At 40.0% G+C, this 20,080-nt stretch overlaps 1 protein-coding gene across 4 annotated transcripts in view; it reads right to left on the reverse strand.

The window, feature by feature from the left end:
* Positions 1-204: 204 nt before the first annotated feature.
* KIF16B (kinesin family member 16B) overlaps positions 205-20,080 on the reverse strand; it is a 162,571-nt gene continuing 142,695 nt past the window's right edge. For all 4 annotated transcript variants that reach the window (XM_009282539.1, XM_009282538.1, XM_009282540.2 and 1 more), the window contains 2 exons: positions 18,136-18,219; positions 205-1,606 (listed from right to left, as the gene is read on the reverse strand). In XM_009282539.1, the coding sequence (XP_009280814.1) occupies positions 1,448-1,606; positions 18,136-18,219 (243 nt within the window). In that variant the 3' untranslated portion in view covers positions 205-1,447. The remainder of the gene's footprint in view (positions 1,607-18,135; positions 18,220-20,080) is intronic.

Below are 20,080 nucleotides of genomic sequence, written 5' to 3' on the forward strand. Positions count from 1 at the left end.
AAATGAATCAAAATAATAAAAGTACTCACAAAATTTAAATGATCCATTCTAATAAATTTTTTCTTTTTTTTTTTTTTTAAAAATTAGATATTTATTGTAGCAGGCTAGGCTTAGTAATGGAACCCAATTATCTTTATACATCATACTAGATGTAAAACATTACTGTTCCTATAATTTAGGTCATGAAATAAAAATGTCACCAGTGTTGTTACTTTAGGTTTTAATAATCATTTTCTACAACATGAAACAGTCCGGTGGTCAATGATGGCAACTCACAAATAATGCTTCACGCTCCTAACAAATGGCACACAAAACTTACCTTTCATTATGTGTTTTAATAACGGGAAGTCGTTCAATTTTGATTTTTATACAACCAATTACACATTAACATGTACACGTACTCTATTCCAGTCACAATGTATATATATTTTTGGATCCGCAGCAATATAAAATGATTTCTACCTGTATATACATGTGCAAGTCTGAATGAGTCCTGAGTAATTTTAAAGTACTATTAGTCAAATCCTGTAAATTTTCACCGATGCAAATAAAACTCGGGTTTTACAGTGTTATGCTATTGTGAAGAAGTTATTTTTCAAAAAACGAAATATAGCACTTTGCATTAGCTTTATGCATAGCTATGAGCTCTGTACAGTGCACGGTATCCACTTACAGTCTGGGTAATTAGAAAATCTGAAAAGATGCTGACCGCATTCTTCGGTAACTATTGCTTCCTCTGCTTCTTAATTAATGGCGAGTGATTCGTTCTGCTTCAAATCAATCAAGTGTGGAAGACTTCTACAGGGCTTAAATTATATTCTTTCTGCCACATATATTTTTGTAAACATTCAAGTTACCCATGCCCTTCAATTTTTCTGCTGAAAACTATACAATTATACAGTCAAATAGCTAAAATGTGTGTCTGGGAGGGAAAACAAACAACAGTGGAGTATGAGCATTACCTTAAACGCCACAGTATGCTATAAGGAAACAAAAGATGAAGTGTTCTGTAAGGAACAGCTTGGACAGAAACTGAAAGGCTGCTCAGAAGCCCTCTGTCAGCATGACACACCGCCACGGTAAACACGAGTTGCTTTCGCACCACCAGAACGAATTGTCTGAGCAAATGGGAAGGAAGCACTCCCGCGAAGGAGCGAGTCCAAACACAGCACGAGAGTCAGAATCTTTGTACAGTATTAACAGAGCAACTCACACAAAAATGTCTGTATACCCCATGCCAGGAAAACGCAGGCACTAATGTGAGAACTGGTAAAGGCCAAAGGCTAGCGTTGGGGCGTAGCTGTCTCTAACTGGAGTCGTTTAGATGCGACTTCCCAGGTATGGAGGAAGATACCTTTTTTTTCTTCCCCCCATTTCTCTCGCACCGCAACAGTGAAGGCACCACTCCGACTGCGCTCCTCCGGCAGAAGGGTCCTGGCCCAAAAAGTTAGCTGGTCCCGTGGCTGCTATAGTCAAAAACGCCTTTCCTGAAGAAGGGTGAGAATTCGCAGATGGTGTGTTTTGACAGCGTTAGCCCCACTTTATCAATGTGCAGCGGAGACGATGGAGATTTCAGCATTGCAGAGAAAAAGCTCCTGAGGTATTTCTGTGGAAGGAAATGCAAAATGTCATAAGATTTACTTGATCAAATTGATTATGACCACTTTGAAGAATTAAATGAACAGTGGTATAAAAAAAAAAGAAACAAGATCTCCATAGACTGTGAAAAGTCCTTTTAATAACCGTAAGCATTTAAATCCATCCATAAAACATGTCTACTGAAATGTCTGTATTAAGCTCAGAAAAAGCAGAAAAGAAGTGTTTTCCACTTTCTTCCCCTGCCAAGCTTAGTAACTGTTCTGTTCCGTGCTTGTGTGATGCTTTCTGGTTTATTCTGTAGTCATGTAATGCTTTCTGCTAATCATGACCTGCTAATACTGCCGTCTAGCATTACCAAACACTATAGCAGATGCAAACCTCAAATCCATTCTGCAGGAATTTCACTACATATGGACACAAAAGGCCTTCAAAATCTTTCCCTCATCAAGCCTCCACAATCCTTGCATCGAAAAGGATGTTTTGATCAAGGCCATCTGCACAAAGATTGCATGACTTCCATATTATCTCAGAACCTAACAGCATCCTTTCACTGAGCTGCCCTCTAAATTTCATGGGTTTTTTTAAGTCCTACACATAAGAAACATTCCCCTTCCCAAAAGTTAATATTCACGAACCGCTGTGCAACTTGCGGTTGTACCTAAAGAAATTGTGACAGAGGTACATTAACACAAAGTTAGTTTTCACAAACCTGATGGGGTTTCCTTCACATACGGGTTGAATTATTACAGTCGTTTAGCATGATTTAATAAGTCATATTTATAACTCTTGAATGAAACTCAGTAGGTAAAACGTTGATCAGACAGGTGCTAAAAAAGTACCCATCGTCACACAAATAGTTGTAAAGCAAATCTCATACGGAGCACAGGGATAAACTCCTTTGCTCTGCTACAGACTGACCACACAAAAAGGTAACTCGAGAAATTGTTCACTAATCTTGGATGCAGTAGGAAATACATCTGCAAGACAGAACAGCACTATCTCCTGTGAAGACCACAAGGTTTAGTTATTTGAATGCAACAGCTTTTGGGTCACGGAAGTGGTCCCATGTTTGGGCAGCAGTCTTAATTATTCACTCTCAAGGAGAATTCCTCCATACTATAACAACCTGTTATCTGTTTAAGTGCCTTGGAAACCAGCTGTATTAATATCACAGAAAGCAGGATAACAAAAAACAACAACAAAAAAAAGCAGCTGGCACATAAGCTATTCTCTTGGCGGGATTGGCGGATTTTCTTTTTTATTCAGATCTCCCACAGGTTGTATTAATGTTCATGAAAAAAAGTTTCATTACAAAAATGCCTTCAAGATGAATTCCAACAGACTAAGAGGTAATTTAAAGTGAGCAACAGATGTCATATCAGCATTTGTCATAATTAGCTCACAAAGTAGGGCCCTTTTAAAAAAGTCCCAATCCAGTAATGCCTGAAGGATGAATATGGTAGAAAATCAAATGTAAAACATGGCATCCTGTTAGAGTTTTAGCACTGTGCTGAAAAGTTACTGCAGTAATTCCAGTTTATGGCTACCGAAGGCTCAAAGGTACCCAAATATCTCACCCGAGACATTACAAGACCTATTGCATTCACCTTGGTATGTATGGCCAGATAATTGACTGTCATGCCTTTCCTGCAGAGCCATTATTTATTGTTTTAGCATGATAACTCTAATGGCAGAACAAAAAATCCCTCTGCTATAATCCTACTTCTTTTATCCCTATGCTTATCTGACAGGGAAACACTAGGAACAGCAAGTATACTGATTTTCCCAGATCTGCGCACAGGAGTTGCTCAATGAGTATCACAGATTCTTTGAACGTGAAAAAGATCCTTGGGAAAATGGCAATGAGCAGACCCTACCAGATTATGATGGAATTCATTTTGTATGAAGGTTTCCGGCCATATGGCTTGGCATTACGTGCTCTTCAACAACCACCTCCGAGCAAATTAGCCCTCTTTTAAATCCCATATCTGCATTTGCCCTTGTTTGCAATGCTGATGTGTTAGCATAGCACAGAGCTGATGTGCCCTTGACACAAAGAAGCTGTTGCTTCAGTGAAATAAAGGCTGCTCTGCCCAGATATGCTGGCTAGGAGTTAAGTCCTGTAGAGAAGGAAACAGTGATTGATGGCAGAAGCGTTTGCTCACGCCACAAGCATATGCCTCTATTAAAGAGCTGTGGCTAGGCAGTAAGGGGGAAGGTTGCTCTGTCCTGTTGGCTGCAATGTGGACGACGAAGTGGAACAAAGTGGCAGGAGAAAAGGAAGAGTGCTCCTTACCAGTGTGTGGAAAGAAGCTTCCCAAATTCAGAGGGGATAGGGAGAGGATGAGGGTCACAGCAAGCTGGGAGAGGGGCAGGGGCACATCAACACCAAGTGCCAGAGATGACGGAAAGAAAACTTTCTTAGAGATCCAGAAGGGACTCGACATGGACTTTGTGGCAGCCCAGGAGGCTGCTGCAAGCTGCTGGAGGGGGAGCAAGGCTAGATGAAAGGATCTCCTCTGTCAGGACTCGGTGGGCAGGTGGAGAGTTGTTTTGAAAGCTTTTGTATTAAATCCGTTTCCAGCAGCAGATACGATTTTTCTCTGTTTACAGAATAGCGTTATCTGTGCTGAGTTACAACTAGGTGGGAAGCACCCTGGTACCTTTTGATGTGTTCCTTTAAAACAAAAATTTCTTAGCAGATACTGGCAAGCTCAGCGTGCCTTCATAGAAACATGTCCAAATTTTATACAAATTAGTGCTGTGACTTCCCACCAGCACTTCACCGATAGCATCTAAATCATCACCCCTACTATGCAAAGCACTACGTTACAGCAATCCTACTTTTGCTAGTTTTGCATGATTACCTTGGAAAGAAAAAACTAGATAACTGCTACAAATATTCCAAAAGGCTTGGTTTTATTACTCATTTTCATTTGTTAGCCTTTCAAAACTCTAGCCATTTGTTCTGGATTATTTAGTCTGGTAATCAGTGTTCTTCCAAATGCACTTAGGAGTTTCATTTTACTAACACTGTTTGACTTGTTATGTTGCTGCTTTGCTGGAAAAGATCCTAATTATAAATGTGTCAGTGTCTCAATGTGAGGGCACAGGACTCCGGCACTGTAACAGGGATGTAAAATGAGTAACTTACACACCGATCGTGTTGGTTGCTCAGTATAAACACACATTCAGGAACACGGGTTCAGAGAATGGAAATACTCTTGGCATGTACAAAACACTTAAAGATAGAAAGCCAGGTTAAAAAAAAAATCCAAAATAGGAAAAGCAGTGGTTTTGCCCTCTTGGCACACATTACAGCCTTCATGGCCTTTATCTTAAAATTTATGATAGCCGTACCTGCAAGTTTTAACTTTGCATTCCAAGCGTTTGCAAACAAAACAAGGCTGGAGAAAGTGTTGTGAGGCCCAAAGGTTTTTCTTTACTTACTAGTTTGCGTAGTTTTCCCTCCCTTTTAATTACGTGAATAGCAAAATGGCAACCATTTTAAAAGCTTATTAAAACCGATTTTAATAGGGTTCACCTTTTTAGCAGTAGGCCAGCGTTCATCTCGTGCTCAATCCATCAGCACAGCAAAGTCATTCTAATGATTTTTGCACTACTTCGTGATGTGGGGACCTCATAATTTTATACATTTTAATATAAATCCATAACTTAATTTAAAGTTATTAAAGTTATTACAACCAAAAAGCTTTCTGGAATGTGAAAGTGTTCTTATCATCCTTTCAATTGTGGCATATTACAGAGGAATTCAGTTCAATGACATTGTTCTCATAATCCATTACAAACAGCGACAGCCTCAGAGACCAATAGCAGAGCTTAGCAAGAATTGGATTTTTTCATTAAACTTTGGTGTGTTTAAAAACTCATCAACTCTGGTACTTCCAGAAAGTGAAGAAACTTTGAGCTTTCTCTCTCCTACTGCTGTTTCTAGCAGCTTCCTCAAAAAAGTCAGCATTTTAAATTCTTTAAATATAACACTTTACAATTAGCATTATAAATATCACCTGCTAATATTTGACAGAGCTGAAAGCACCACAAACTTTAATAAGATAAACCTTACGAGGCTTTGGGGATTTTTGAAATAGCTTCTTTTCTTTGAAACAATACCACCCTTTCAACACCTACACATCAATGTGACAGTCAAAAGCTCTACCACAAGGTCACAGAAGGTCATCAGTGGCTGAGGCAGGACTAATTAACTTGCTCATCTAACTTCTAGCATCGGCTCCTCTCTCCCTTTAACATAGATGCTAGTTTCTCTCAGCACCAATCACATAATCATTCTGTGACTAGTGTTAAGTGCTGCAAGCTTTAAATCAAATCTTGATTTGAATTATTCATAGAGCAAAGCATACGCAGGTATCAACAGCTGTTTTCTATAAGACAGGAATCTGGTTACAAAAAAAGAGACAGATTGAAGCATATTCCCTGACTCTGAAAAACCACATTATGCTGCAATTAGGTATTTGCAGAGTAAGATCTTCCTGAGGAAGACTCTAGCCCAAAACAAGCAGACAGGAACATGCTTTGCTTCCAATCTGTGATCACAGAAATAAGGATCTGCTTAGAAGACAACGCATGCAAAGGGAGCCTGCTGTAATGCAGAAATGGGAGTGCATCTCCTGCCTTTGTCTCCTAGAAAGAAATTGTTGGGCATATGCAAAGGAAAATGAACATTCAGGGATCCTTTCCCAAATTAACCAACTTTCTCTATTTTGGACCTTTCCATTGGTGTCTTGAAGAGAAAAAAATGACTTCCAGGGTGGTTTTTCAAATACAAAACACTGCAGAAATGCCAGCTATTGTCACTAACTACAGTCTCTACTGACAAAAAAAAAGCTCGGCTTAAATGGCACTGACAGGCGATGGTGTACCACAGAGACTTCAGGCTGGCGAAGGGCCCTGTCTGGGGTGATGCTACATACAGAATCTGATGAGAAGAGATCGTACATCTTCCCAAGAAAAATAGGATTCAAACACCTCATTGGATCTGCTTCTTCCTTGTGTTTTTTACTTACTGGCCAAAGTCAGAGGGAATTAACATGCTGTATGGGGAGGTAAGCTGGGGTTGCAGTCTGTGATACCACTGGGAGAGCGCAGAAGACAGGAACCCTTAGGAAAAGGGCTGCAAGCTAAGCCAGCTCTGCCTCATCCGGGACACACGCCACATCTCAAACTTTACACAGGACTGGATTATCTGGGTCAGGGGTGGAGGACAAAAAAAAGCTGTTAGCCACAACATAGGAAGTTTCGTTATGTTCATAAAGAGAGTTCCAAGGGATCAGGTTCTCTTATGCCAAATATCCCAACATTACACAGCGAGAGGTATTCAAGCTGTCCAAACCAAGGTGTTTTGTCCAGGTAGTGGTCCCAGCAGGTTCCTCTTGTTGTCTGCAAGGATAGCTCAGCCCTCCATGTCACGATTTGGTTCACCACAGTTAAGCTTCTGCCCTGTGCCTGCCACTAAAACCATCTCCCTTCCCTTGGGGACCACCTGAGGCTAAACTGGCTAATTAGGAGTGAGTAACTGCCAGCATAATGCTCTGATAGCTCTCTAAAAGTAGTTTCAGATCCATTTCTGGATTTATTAAATTTGAGCAAGCAGGGAAAGAATTAGCAGATAGCAAGAATACAAAATACGAGGTGGCATGGCTTTGGAGTACAGCAGCTCGAAAGGATGGGGGACCGTACATAGACTATGACTAATATCTTCACCTCCAGCCATTCAAGATTAGGATCAACTCTCTGTTCACCAGATATAACTAGCTCAGAAACATTTTGGTCTTCTGTGGGGTTTCCTTTTTTTTTTTTTTTTTTAAAAAAAAAAAAATGGGGCTTCAATTTTTTTCCCCAACCCCCACCAGATATAACTAGCTCAGAAACATTTTGGTCTTCTGTGGGGTTTCTTTTTTTTTTTTTTTTTTTTTAATAAAGAAAACATGAGGCTTCAATTCTTTTCCCCAACACCTCAAAATATATTGCAAGATATCATAAAGCAGTTCTGAGTAAAATATGTGAGCAGAACAGCATGTGATATTCAATACCTCAAGTGATATTTCAGGCCCTTCAGGAAGTACCTAATGTCATCTCTGGATCCGTACACATTTATCTCCTGCACACACCCTTAGGTCATTACGTGCAGCTGTGATTTCACAGCAATGAGAAATCTTACTTACTCCCAGACTTACTGCCTGGGAGACTACCTGGTGCCTGAAAGGATCTTATTTCTGTGAAAAATTTGCAGAGAAAGCTTCTAAAATTATGACATGATCACCTGGGCCGATATCTTTTGCAGGAAGACCAGGAATGGCTGCATTCTCCTGACAAAAACTACAGTATTAGACACTGTCAAAGTTGTGCAAAGCTTCCTTGAGGAGGCAGAGGTAACAAGCGCCTCCAGAACGTATCTATCCCATAGGTACCAGAGACCTTGCTCTAGTCACACGCGACTTGTGTGAGCACAGAGAGATTTTTCAAGAGAATAAAGACAGATTCACACGTTTGAAAATGACAACTCACCACCACGTTAGTCATAATATTAAGGGGGTGGGGGTGGGGGTGGGTATTTGCTTCAGATTGGCAGACATTAATTAGGCTCAGGGCTAGATTAACTGGCTTAACATTACACAAGCCAAGAAGAAAGGATTGACTCATTTTAATCAAACCCTTCCTGTTCACTTTGATTAGGCCTAATCAGAAGCAAGGCTGTTTACAGATAATGCCTAGTAGTCACTGGAAAGAAAAAAGTTAAAATAAATAAATAAATCAAGAACTCCCCAATTAGTATCACCTTACCCTGTGTTTGCATGTCTTACACCTCTGCGTACAACTCCACCCCACGCACCAACGATTTCCATCCAAAACAAATTCTACATATAGATTCTACATATAATTCCACAGCATAACGCACATCGCCAGCTCTTCTGAAGCACACCTATGTTAAACTTCCAGCTGTCTTACTGACAGACTTTGCCTGCACGAACGTCCTCTTACCAACGGAGGAAAGCAAGCCTGGCACTGCGGGAACCAGTACGGCTAGGGATGCAGCAGCCAGGCACAGCTTTGGGGGGAGCAGAGCGTTTGCTGCAGGGTCCAGCTGCCTGTGCCACAGGCTGGCACAGTGGCAACACTTTCCTAAGAAACCAGGATTTACGGTTTCCCTTAGCACAAATAATATGAGTATGGCAAATTATGCTAGGTTGGTTGTTTTTTTTTTTTAATATACTAGCAAATATCTTGCCAATTTGACTGTGATACACACGTAAACTCTTAACTTGTTAGACTGAACTTGTTTGCCAAGGAGCTAGATAGGAGGAGATGAGATTGAAAGCTCCTACCAAAAATGTAATGTAGCTCTTTTGTTAGCAAACAAATTCACCTATATAGCTCCCAAATGTTAACATGGCTGTAAATGCTGGATCTATAAAAACAGAATTTTACTTTGATAGCAAAGAATTTAGCCTTTGCTTTTGTTGGAGCTACAAAACTGAACTATGGAGACTTGTGTTCTTGCCACTGCAGTGGCACTAACACTGCAGCAGTCTGTGTTGGTGGTGGACTTAACCCAAAGCAGAGAGAGAAGCAGCAATACCATACACACCACTCCTTTGGGCATGTTTAGAGGTATCTAAATTACTTTGGAACCAAGTGGGTAAGAATCAAGCTCTTTAAGCAGCTAAATTCCATTACAAAAGCCCAGACCATACATTTTTAGCCCCCTGGGAAACTCCCCCTATGTTTTCATGCATAGCATAATGCAGATTCCTTGAATCAGGGTTAGTTTCCTCCACAGCTATACAGGTGAAAGCAGATTTTACCACTACATCTCCAGAAGTGTTTGAGTGCCACTAAAATTTAATTTTACCCAGGGTGGTACTGAAATTTACTTGAATTCATACACCTTTTTGAATTTTCATAATGTACAAGCATTCTGAGAAATGCCAGTTATGATTCAAGGTGAAATTGCTCTCCTAGGTTTTCAAAATCCAAACTATTCATTATAGCTATTTAGAGCGTTTTTCTGTGCAAGTCTAATGGCATGAGCACATTACGTTGAATTACTATTATGCCGCATCAATTGAATTAACTTCTGAAGTCAGTCTACATCCCAAATTACAATCTTATTGTGCCTGAAATTCATTTAAAATCCACAGGACTTAATATTTCTTACAGCGCCTGCATGCTAAAAGCTTATATTCGCTGGCTTTAACTAGCTCCAATGAAAACTGTATTTTATACAGGTGCTCTATCAGTGTGAGTCTTCTTTTGGAAGTGAACGGCCATATTAAAAAAGATCAAAACAAACCTGACTAGGGAAGGAAACCAATTTTTTTCTCTGGAGCACAAGTCAAAATAAGTCCTGTCAAAATCTATTCAGAAAGAACAACAACAGGATTGAATTTACCACGCATCCCTGGGCCGGCAGCGACTGTGTCGTCTACTGGAGTGGCCTTGGCAAACAGCTACCAAAGCACTTGACATGCATCACCCTCTACTTCCACTGGTGAAATCAGATGCTGGAGGATGACTGATATGCTTGCTTTGAAAAGGGATAGCACCGAGTTCAACCCAGTGTCCTTGGTCGAGCGCTCCCTTTATTCATCTGCTGACATCTGAATGCGGAGAGCCATTATTGGAGACGGATAAAGGTACACAACTTCAAAACTTGATTTGTAGGAGGATGTTGGGAAATTTATTCTGAACTGGCGGCAAAACACATTATGATGTGGAGCTAAACTAGAGTTCAAACTATATGCTGGCACATATTCTGAACTTACCAAATTATGATAAACATACCTCCTTATTTTCCGATACACTGAAATCTCTAAAAAGGAAAGAAAAAAGGTCTCTGAATTGCACATCCTAGTTAATTCTTTGGTTGTAATGGAGATAAACATTTTATCACAAAAGATCCAGTTTTTGAGGTAGGGATCTAAAGTTATACATCTAAAGAAAGAAAAAAACACCAAAGTTATTGTAAAGGGGTATGTATATTATGTAAAGTTACCTCTAGCAAACTCTGCAAAACAGAGTTTCAGACCTGATCTTGAATAAGGCACTGACTTTAAGCAAATAAGACCAAGGGGCTGCTTACGTTCACTGTTCCTTTTGCACCCAGTAGCCTGTTGGACCAGAGCTTAAAATTAACTCGTCCAGAAAATAACCCCAGGTTTTCACTCCTTCTAAACTACCATCTTTCTCTTCTATTGCTATTATAAGAATAATGTCTTGCATTTGCTGTGGGCCTGGCTGAAAGTCTACGGTATTTAATCGAAGTAACATTTTATTGGTACAGGATCAACTGCTGACGTACGCAAAGTTTTAATTCCAACTTATTTGTATCTAGTGACTGAAATCAATAAGTAAAATTAATTTTATTTATTCACTTTTTGAAGCCAACATGCCTCACATGAGAAGCAGCACCACCCAAAAAAAGATGAAATGCTTCACTGCTGAGAGCTGCTACAACTCCTCTTTGAGGGCTGCCGCTTCAAAGAAGAAAAGCCAGGTGCCTTGGGCAGCCCTGATGATGCACAGAAGGATGAGAACCTGACATGTGAAATTGCTCTCAGATGGCTAACTGCAAAGCCTTACTGTCTGCAGGCAAGGCAAGACTTTAGTGTTGTTGCTGAAAAGCAGTTATTTTTGTTCTTAAATTTTTTAAACGGTTACCAGAGGTTAGGAAAGGCACTTGGTGCAGACTAACTATACCTCATCTAGAAAATGATCCGTAACATGGATTTCATATAATTGATATTCACAATATGGCCCAACCACACACACTCTACTCTTGTCTTTGTGGATGCATCTATGCTCTTTCCTCCTGTGCTCCCATTACATCCCTGTTCCTCCAGTGGGAAATTAAAACCATCACTCCAAGATGCTGCATTCTGTAGTTCAGACTATGGGTATGAAACAATCTTCTCCAGGATTATCAAACACTGACATTTACATCGGTCTGCTTTTGCGCTAGCAGTCATATCTGGTGTGCATTCATGTCTGTAGCAAAAGAAAAAGCTTCCTTTTATGTTTCAATGATTATCAAATGTATTCCGAATGCTTTCTGAAGTCCTCCTCATTGAGATGCTTCTAGGAACAGTATTTACAACCACACTGTCAGAGGCAAACATTCAATATGCACGAGTCAGGCTGGTGAGCAGCTGGCTTTAAAGCTCTTCTTAAAAAGCTCTGGTATTAGGGATGTTGTTGTAAGCCGACACTGGAGTTTAATAATTTGCTTTTAATAATCACTTTGAACTGACACATATTCAGTAGCTTTGAAAGGTCGTTGTGACTGGTGTCAGAGTCAGGAAAAATCACACAGAAATGGTAACTCTGACCCCACTTGACAGGTTTTTTTGCAACAGAAACATCAATTCACCTGTAACTCGCATGAAGCAGGTTGTCTCAGTTAAATAGATTAAGGGATGGGGCTGTGAAACAAAGGCCAGTGGGCTGTACTCATGAAGTCCATACTGAATATTCAGATGATGAATCATCTAAAAATCTTACTAAAATGTTTCTGCCCTCATGAAGGAAAACCTCAAGAAATGAGGTCTCAGACTCAAACATTCCGTTTGCCCAAATCTGTCGACAAATATTTGGAGATTTTTTTTTCCTCACATTTCTTTTGCTGGTTGTCACCGAGGTGTTAATTCTAAAACTAATAATACATTTAAATAACAAGAATGAGTTCAAGGAAAGGTGCTATTTCCATTATTTCATGTTTTCCTTAAGAACCAGATTCTTGGAGCCATACAAAACCAGAAGAATCTCACTTTTAAAGGGGAAAGTTGGAGTGGCTAGCTTGAGAGCCCTCTACAGAAAAACCCCTTAGAAATTATCACTTGCAAGGAAACTCAAGTGAGAATACAAACTAAAAACAAAACAAAGTATTTGGCTTCAGAGTTAAAGAATCTTATTTTGGAAGCTTAATTTTGACTGTAGGTAACAGCAATATTTCAGTCAGTTCAGTGCCTACAATGCTTTCCCCAGCCAGTTCTACAGATTCGAGAGCAAAACTGAATTATGCAGTTCGTACAAGATTTATTTCTGCCTCTTGCATTAACACCTATCATTGAAAACCTCATCAGATGACATCAAGAAGTGAGGAGGTTAAGGACAATTGTATTATTAATTTTAAATAAATTGAGCGTGTCTACCTTCTAAAGAGGTTCAAAGTACCAAGAAAAAAGAGCAGCAGAGAATGCCAGGAAGATGTATGTGCTCCTGCAAAACCTGAAGTAGGCTCACTTTACCATACTCTTACAGGTCGACTTTCTTTCATTCCTTGAGCTCTGTAAGTGGCAGCAAAAGGGAACACACGACTCTGACCATTGAGCTGTCTGTCGGAGCATCCCTGATCAGGGATTTTGCTCGGTCCCCTTTGCTGTCCACAAACAAACCCGAGGAAACGCAGCAGTGGGAACAGGGAACAGAGACAAGGAGACAGGCTGAGGCCTGGGGGAGTTTTTGTGTTCCTTTAAGCAACAACCTGTTGGGATTTTTGTCAGCATAACAACTGTTTTTTTCCTAAGCATTCTGGTGACAGCAAGAGTAGAAAAGAAAGCCTAGTGGGTCCATGGCTGCAAGGCTTGTGACCAAGGAGTCAAGAAACACGACTCAATCTGCTATGTCAGCTTAGACACTTACTCCTGCCCAGTTTTTCTGGCTGCGCAATGGGAAAATGAGGCTAATAATAATCTTCATTACTACAAAAAAGTGAGTCCAGGAGAAGAAAAATAACAAGGGGAATGATATGATACAGAAATGCAGTATCCAAAGAAGCTGGGATTTCAGGAAAACTTCTTTTTACTGTCATCCACAGATCTAGCAAGTCACCAAGGAACAAAAGATATTATTATCTTTTATATATTTTATGTATTTTATATAACAGATATTCCTGTTAAAACAGGAACATATACATTCACTGAATCACGTATCTCTTGTGACATGCGTTTCCTTTACAAAGGTTTTGCTTAAAAAAATTTAAAAAGGAATTTTCATTTAAAAAAAGGATCCTATACTCTTATCTACTGATTTCTAATTGCATGAAAGGATAGATACACACTAACTTCTATTCATTAACTTTAATCAAAAGAATTCTTGGCTGTTTCATTTAAGGCGGATTTAATCAAGCAAGGCTGGCTCTGAAGCAAAATTACAGTCTTCAGACTGCGGAACAATTAATTTAGAGTTTTGCCCTGCAATACGTCCCTGATGAAGTACTAAATTAATAGATTGCAATAGGGCATTTCGGATAGGTAATTTTAAATACAATTTAGGTGTTTTCTCTTAAGATGTATAGGCAACACCTTTGTGCAAACTTGCATGTTATTTTTCCAAACCTCAATGGAAATGTAAGATATTGGTCAAAGGACTTTATATTATACCAACAAACACCAAAGCAAAAGTGTTTACATTGCAACTATGTATCACACTAGAGATCAAAGACTTCTCCTCAGGTTCGTTTCACACAAAAATGTACACATAATGTGCTTTCCTACCAACAATGTATTGTGAAGCTTCTCGTTATTAAGCATCTGTACCAGCTAGGATAAATAAAGGAACTTCATGTTTTACATAAACTTTGCATTTATTGTGATTTTTAAATCTCATTCCTCATAATTTGGGGCTCTCTGGAGTCTTTTACCCCAAATAATTTCATCTCCATTATGATGAAATATACCCACTTCTAATCTCAAGCTGAAATAAGGTAACTCTACATGACAATCTTAACACAAAGCAAACCCTACAGCCAGCCCCCCTTATTCTAGTTGCCTTGAAAAGTACCACAAACCCCCCTGCTGTCCTCAGCACTCCTCCTACTGTGGCAAGAACACGAGGGGTGATGTGTAGTAAAAACCAAACTCTTCCTAAACCGTCCCGCAAAAGATGTTTTGGACAAGTCTTTTTATAATTAGACGCAAGGAAAATTTCCCTGACTAAAGCCAAAGCGAGTCAAATAAAATAACAGTTTAGATATCTGCACTAGAACCAGCCCTCTGACTGCTGTACGCTTAGTTAATTGGAAGAGTAGTTTTGCTCCTACAATAACTCCCAGACTATCTGCTTCATTTTCCCAGATCAGACTGAGAGCTGCAAATTTAGTTTTGATGTAAAGAAAAAGAGCCTGCAAGGACATTTCAGTAACCAACTGCTAATTCCAGCAAATACTCTAGTCAGGCTGTTTGGCTGATATGGCAGCTTAAGTTGTCTTATCCCTCACACAGGTGTACACTGGAGTTTGAATGTTCATTTGTTATGCGCATACTTAAAGAAAAAAATGTAAATTAAAGAAAGAAACTGCTGTTGCTCAGAGATGACCTGTGGAAAGCACTGGACTAGCCAAAGCTGTAATATCCCACTTCAATCCAAAAAGTTCAAGAAAAACAACATGAAGTCACAGCCTATTCTCAAGATGTATAAACATCTAATGTAAAAATTGGAAGAGCAGAGTAATTTCTTTGTCATCCACCACCAGGATGACAGCTTGTGCTGGTTTTGGCTGGGATACAGGTAATTTTCTCCATAGTAGCCAGCATGGGGCTATGTTTTGGATTTGTGCTGAAAACAGCGTTGATAATACAGGGATGTTTTTGTTACTGCTGAACAGTGCTGACACAGAGTCAAGGCCTTTCCTGCTTCTCACCCCACCCCACCAGCGAGGAGGCTGGGGGTGCACGAGAAGTTGGGAGGGGACACAGCCGGGACAGCTGACCCCAACTGACCAAAGGGATATCCCACACCATATGACATCATGCTCAGCATATAAAGCTGGGGGAAGAAGAAGGAAGGGGGGTGAGATGTTCGGAGTGATGGTGTTTGTCTTCCCAAGTAAGCATTACACATGATGGAGCCCTGCTTTCCTGGAGATGGCTGAACACCTGCCTGCCCATGGGAAGCAGTGAATGAATTCCTTGTTTTGCTCTGCTTGCGTGCGTGGCTTTTGCTTTACCTGTTGAACTGTCTTTATCGCAACCCACCAGTTTTCTCACTTTTACCCTTCCGATTCTCTCCCCCATCCCACCGGGGGGGGAGTGAGCGAGCGGCTGTGTGGTGCTCAATTGCTGGCTGGGGTTAAACCACAACACAGCTCTACTAATGATCCCACAATACAGAATATTTGTTCAGAACACTTATCAGACTGATATTTGTCAGGCTGTCACCTATTTTTAGTCTACAAAATCAGCTCAGATGTTGGATAAGAATATACATTTTTGTTGGCCTGGAAGTTGTGCTTTGCTTTTTCTAAAAATGCTGTATTAGCTCATTAGTTGTTGACTAACCATGTGGAACAATCAAATAAGCTTTTATACCATACTACAGCTATAACAACACATCACCTGTGAGGCTTGAAAGAGATTGCAAAGGGTTTTCAGCACATCAAGGTACAGGATCAGGTATGAAAGCCAGCTGAATACAAGCCATGTTTCTGCTTGTTACCAAGGTCTAATGCCCTCACCTTTTACCTGATCGAATTTCCACGTGAGAAATGCACTATGGTCAAAAGGCCAAGAAACCACATCCCTTAGAGGCAATCCATCCATTTACTACTTTCCAGTTAGCCCACTGAAGTGTGCAAGGTTCATACCAGATTGAAAGCCACAAGGCAGTAACAGCCAGTATTTTAAATAGAAGTGGCGCCTCTGCCATCTTCCATTATCACACTTTCTCTGCCAGCCAAATACTTTCCCAGCATAACTCAAGATGTGCTTTGAGCCTTCAAAGCGCTACGTGACTTTGGAAACCATCACTACTTAGGTGTATCTCCCACTCTTCACCAAGGAGGCCGCAGCTATGTTAGCTGAAACTCTCCATCTGTTGGCAAAGCCAGAGCAAACCGCTGCAAAATATATAGTGAAAATACCACGATTAGAGATCCAGACATAAGGGCGTTTTGACCAGCTTGTTGCATCAGATTCCTCACAGCAAGGATGGTAACATTTGCTTGGCTCCTTGTCCTCTTTATCTAACTTTCCCTTAGTCAGGGGGGGATCTTCAGTTTCTCCAAAACTGAATAATTTGTCAGGATTATTGAGTGGCATGACCAAGTGTACTATCTGGCATACGGCAAAACATATTCATGTGAACAGTGGTCATATATTATTATTAAGTTTGCAAAATATATAGGTAGTAAGTTTTAATGACTTAAAATTAAATTGTATCTATTTCAACTAAATTAAGCTAAAAAGCAGCTATATAGAGAGCTATAAGTACTATATGACCATGATCACCCAGCAGTTTTAACATTTAGAAACGTTACAATAAAATCTGTTAGTAAATCAATGAAAGGTCAGAAAGATTAAGGGATTAGTTAATGCATGTGTTACTGCAGCCCAGGGGCAGGAGGTGGGGTTCTGGGAAAGAAGAAGAGGCGTGAACAAAGACTAAACCATACATCCCGCAACTATATTGTAGCCACATGGGGATTACCTGATCATGCAAGTCACTGGTACAAAAATATGCAAACTGAGTACTAGACTGTAATGTGGCCTTGCCTTTATGCCCTCTATAGAGGACATGAAACAAAAAACAGATTACATTTTGTGCTACATGTAAGACAGCCTCACATCAAAAATCAGTGGGAGGGTGTTTTGTTTGTAGATCAAAGAAAAGGTGAAGTACGTAGAAAAAATTCAAAACACACAAGAAAAGATTCCAGTTGGAAACAATCTACTTCAATATTAATTTCTCTAAAGCTCTATTTAATGTTACTTTAGCTCTACAAAGAATATAATTCTTAATGACTTGCATGATCAGGTAATCCCCATGGGGCTACAATATAGTTGCGGGGTGTATGGTTTAGTCTTTGTTCACGCCTCTTCTTCTTTCCCAGAACCCCACCTCCTGCCCCTGGGCTGCAATAACACATGCATTAACATAGAAATATAAAGACTTAATGTGTGATAGGAGTCAAAATTATGCCATCGACACGGCACTGCAGAAAAAGCAAAAAACCCAACCCTCAAACTCAGTAACCCTGTCCACAATAAAATTAGTTTTTAAAACTAATTGAAAGAAAAAAATACATTCAGAAAGCTGGGTTACAAAATAAAGCTCAAAGATGCCTAAATATTGCTTTCCTTCTGTCATGAGATATTTGGATACAGTAACTATGATAAAATAGTAAATTTTCAGCTAAAAAATTGCATTTAAAGTAGCAATATTTTTTTTAATCTTGTCTTGCACGGAGACCATCTGTCTACATTGAACACTTACCTCACCCACAACCTCACCCACAACCTTTCCCCCTTAAATAAATGGACCTCCTATGAATATCTCTAAAGAGATGCTTTTTTTCCTAGACTAGGATTAATTTTTTTTTTTAAGGCATGTTTCATTACTTTGCAATCTACTGCTGCCATCTCCTGTGTTAAATGAGGCAGCAAGTAACTTCATACTTACAAGCAGGCTATTTAACTTTGACCATATGGGAATGGTTGCTGTTGGTCAAGCAGAGAGTACTCCACCTAAATACACTGCAGAAGCCTGTTAAAAAGTTGGCATTACCTCTAAGTGACTCCGTCGTTCTGCAATCACTCGTTCATCCTTGTTTCCAAAGAGCTTCTTTGGAGGGAATTCTAAAGTGGCAAGCTGGAAGACATTAAAGGATGAATCGGCATCAGAAGTGACAAGCTCAAATGAGCAAATTCTCTTTAAACTATGAAGCAACTGGGAAGAAGAAAATGCCAAATATTCATGAGCTACACTATAGGCTATTAGCAAATATCACATTACACATTTCTACTGACGTTATTACGATCTGGTCTGTAGTACTGCTAAGACAACAATGCATTTTGTCGTAAATGAGCAACAGAAAGCAAATTCAGGAATTTGACTGCCACTGTTTGCCCACATAAAGATTACAAAGTTGCAAACCGAACCTGATATGATAGCACCAACTAAGCAAGAAAGATCTCTTCAGGAATTCTGTGTATCTTAAAAGATTGCATCCAGTCTCTTAAAAACTGTGGTCTCCAACCGTACTGTCGTGTAATTTATTCGTTTGTCTTTTCTTATGTTGTATCATAAACGTAAGATCATTGGATCTAAGAACTACCACTGAAGCTATGCTGTGGAAGATGGCATTGCTGGACTCCAGCTGACACCTGAGCCAGACCTGAGAGACCTTTCGTTGTGCCTTGAACTATGACTTCTCCTTCACAGCGGGGACAGGCTAAGAGCTTGCACCTGTGCTGTGATGGCAGCTAAGATGATGGGAAGTGGGACTTGAGCTGTAACTCAGCTGTAGCTCAATCACATTCAAACGTGTGTCCACACTGGAAGTTCCTGTAGGAACTGCGGCAAGCTACATTGGTAAGGGAGAGAGCGAGGGAACCGTCTTCCTTTCTTGTACACCAACAAATAAAATGCTTGAACAAATTCCAGCCAGCTATATCTGGAAAACACACAAAAGACTCAAGAGTTGGTAACAAATACCAATGAACTTGGTCTGCTGAGCCACTGCTGCTGGGAACGATGCACAAGAAAGCAAGTCCTCTCCACATAGTTTGTGCTTGCACTTGAAGGCACATCAAAGCCCATTTCTTCCTAGCTCTCACTGTATGAGACAGAAATATGCAACCTCCCATTGGCGTTGCTGGAGTTGTTTTGCAGGCAAAAGCACTGTGTAAAAATGCCTCCTGCGTGAATTCCCCCGGCTATTTGATGATATTGAACTAATAAACAAGATGCATCATTTTCTAGTATCATCAGCACATACAGGACTGTAGAGAATTTATGGCTGGTTACGAGGAGCAGCGATATGCTGAATTAAGTGAGGAGCTTCATTACTAACATTGAATGTAAGCATCTTTAAAATACAGAGAAATTCTGCAATACAAATAATTTATTTCCATTCTCTCATTCAACCCCAACTTGGATAATTTTAAAGAAATGCCTAGACATCTTCAAATGAGAGATATAAAGTGTTGTGGGGCACCAGAGGAGACGGAAGAGATGTCTGCTCTGCATCAGTCTCGCCAGCACGCCCCAATTATATTCCTCAAATTTCTCCAACCATATTCTTCTCGGTGTGCCTGCTTCTTCATGTTGGCAGGACAAGCAGTACACAACCAAACAGTATTCTATAATTATGTCCTTGGGACTTATATTCAACTGCATTACTCACGCCTTAACCTATACAGGATTATAAGTGCTAATATTTTCAAGGACTTCAGAATCCCACCCCTGCAGAAATTATGTGTTATTAAATAGTACTGCATCACGTCACTGCCAGAAATAAGCAAGGTGAAACAACTACCACCGCAATCCCCTCCTGGCCCTAGGACGATTGTTTTTATATTTATTTGCTAATAAACACTTTCATTATAGAATTTTAAAACCGTGTCTGTTAAAAAACAATTTGCACCAATAAAAAAACCCCTACTGCTACAACGTCCTCAGCCATACTCTGTAGAGTCAAAGCAAGGTATTACAGCTAAAATCAGGAATG

This window comes from Aptenodytes forsteri, unplaced genomic scaffold (genome assembly GCF_000699145.1).
Source record: "Aptenodytes forsteri isolate BGI_AS27 unplaced genomic scaffold, ASM69914v1 Scaffold5, whole genome shotgun sequence".
NCBI classification, from domain to species: domain Eukaryota; kingdom Metazoa; phylum Chordata; class Aves; order Sphenisciformes; family Spheniscidae; genus Aptenodytes; species Aptenodytes forsteri.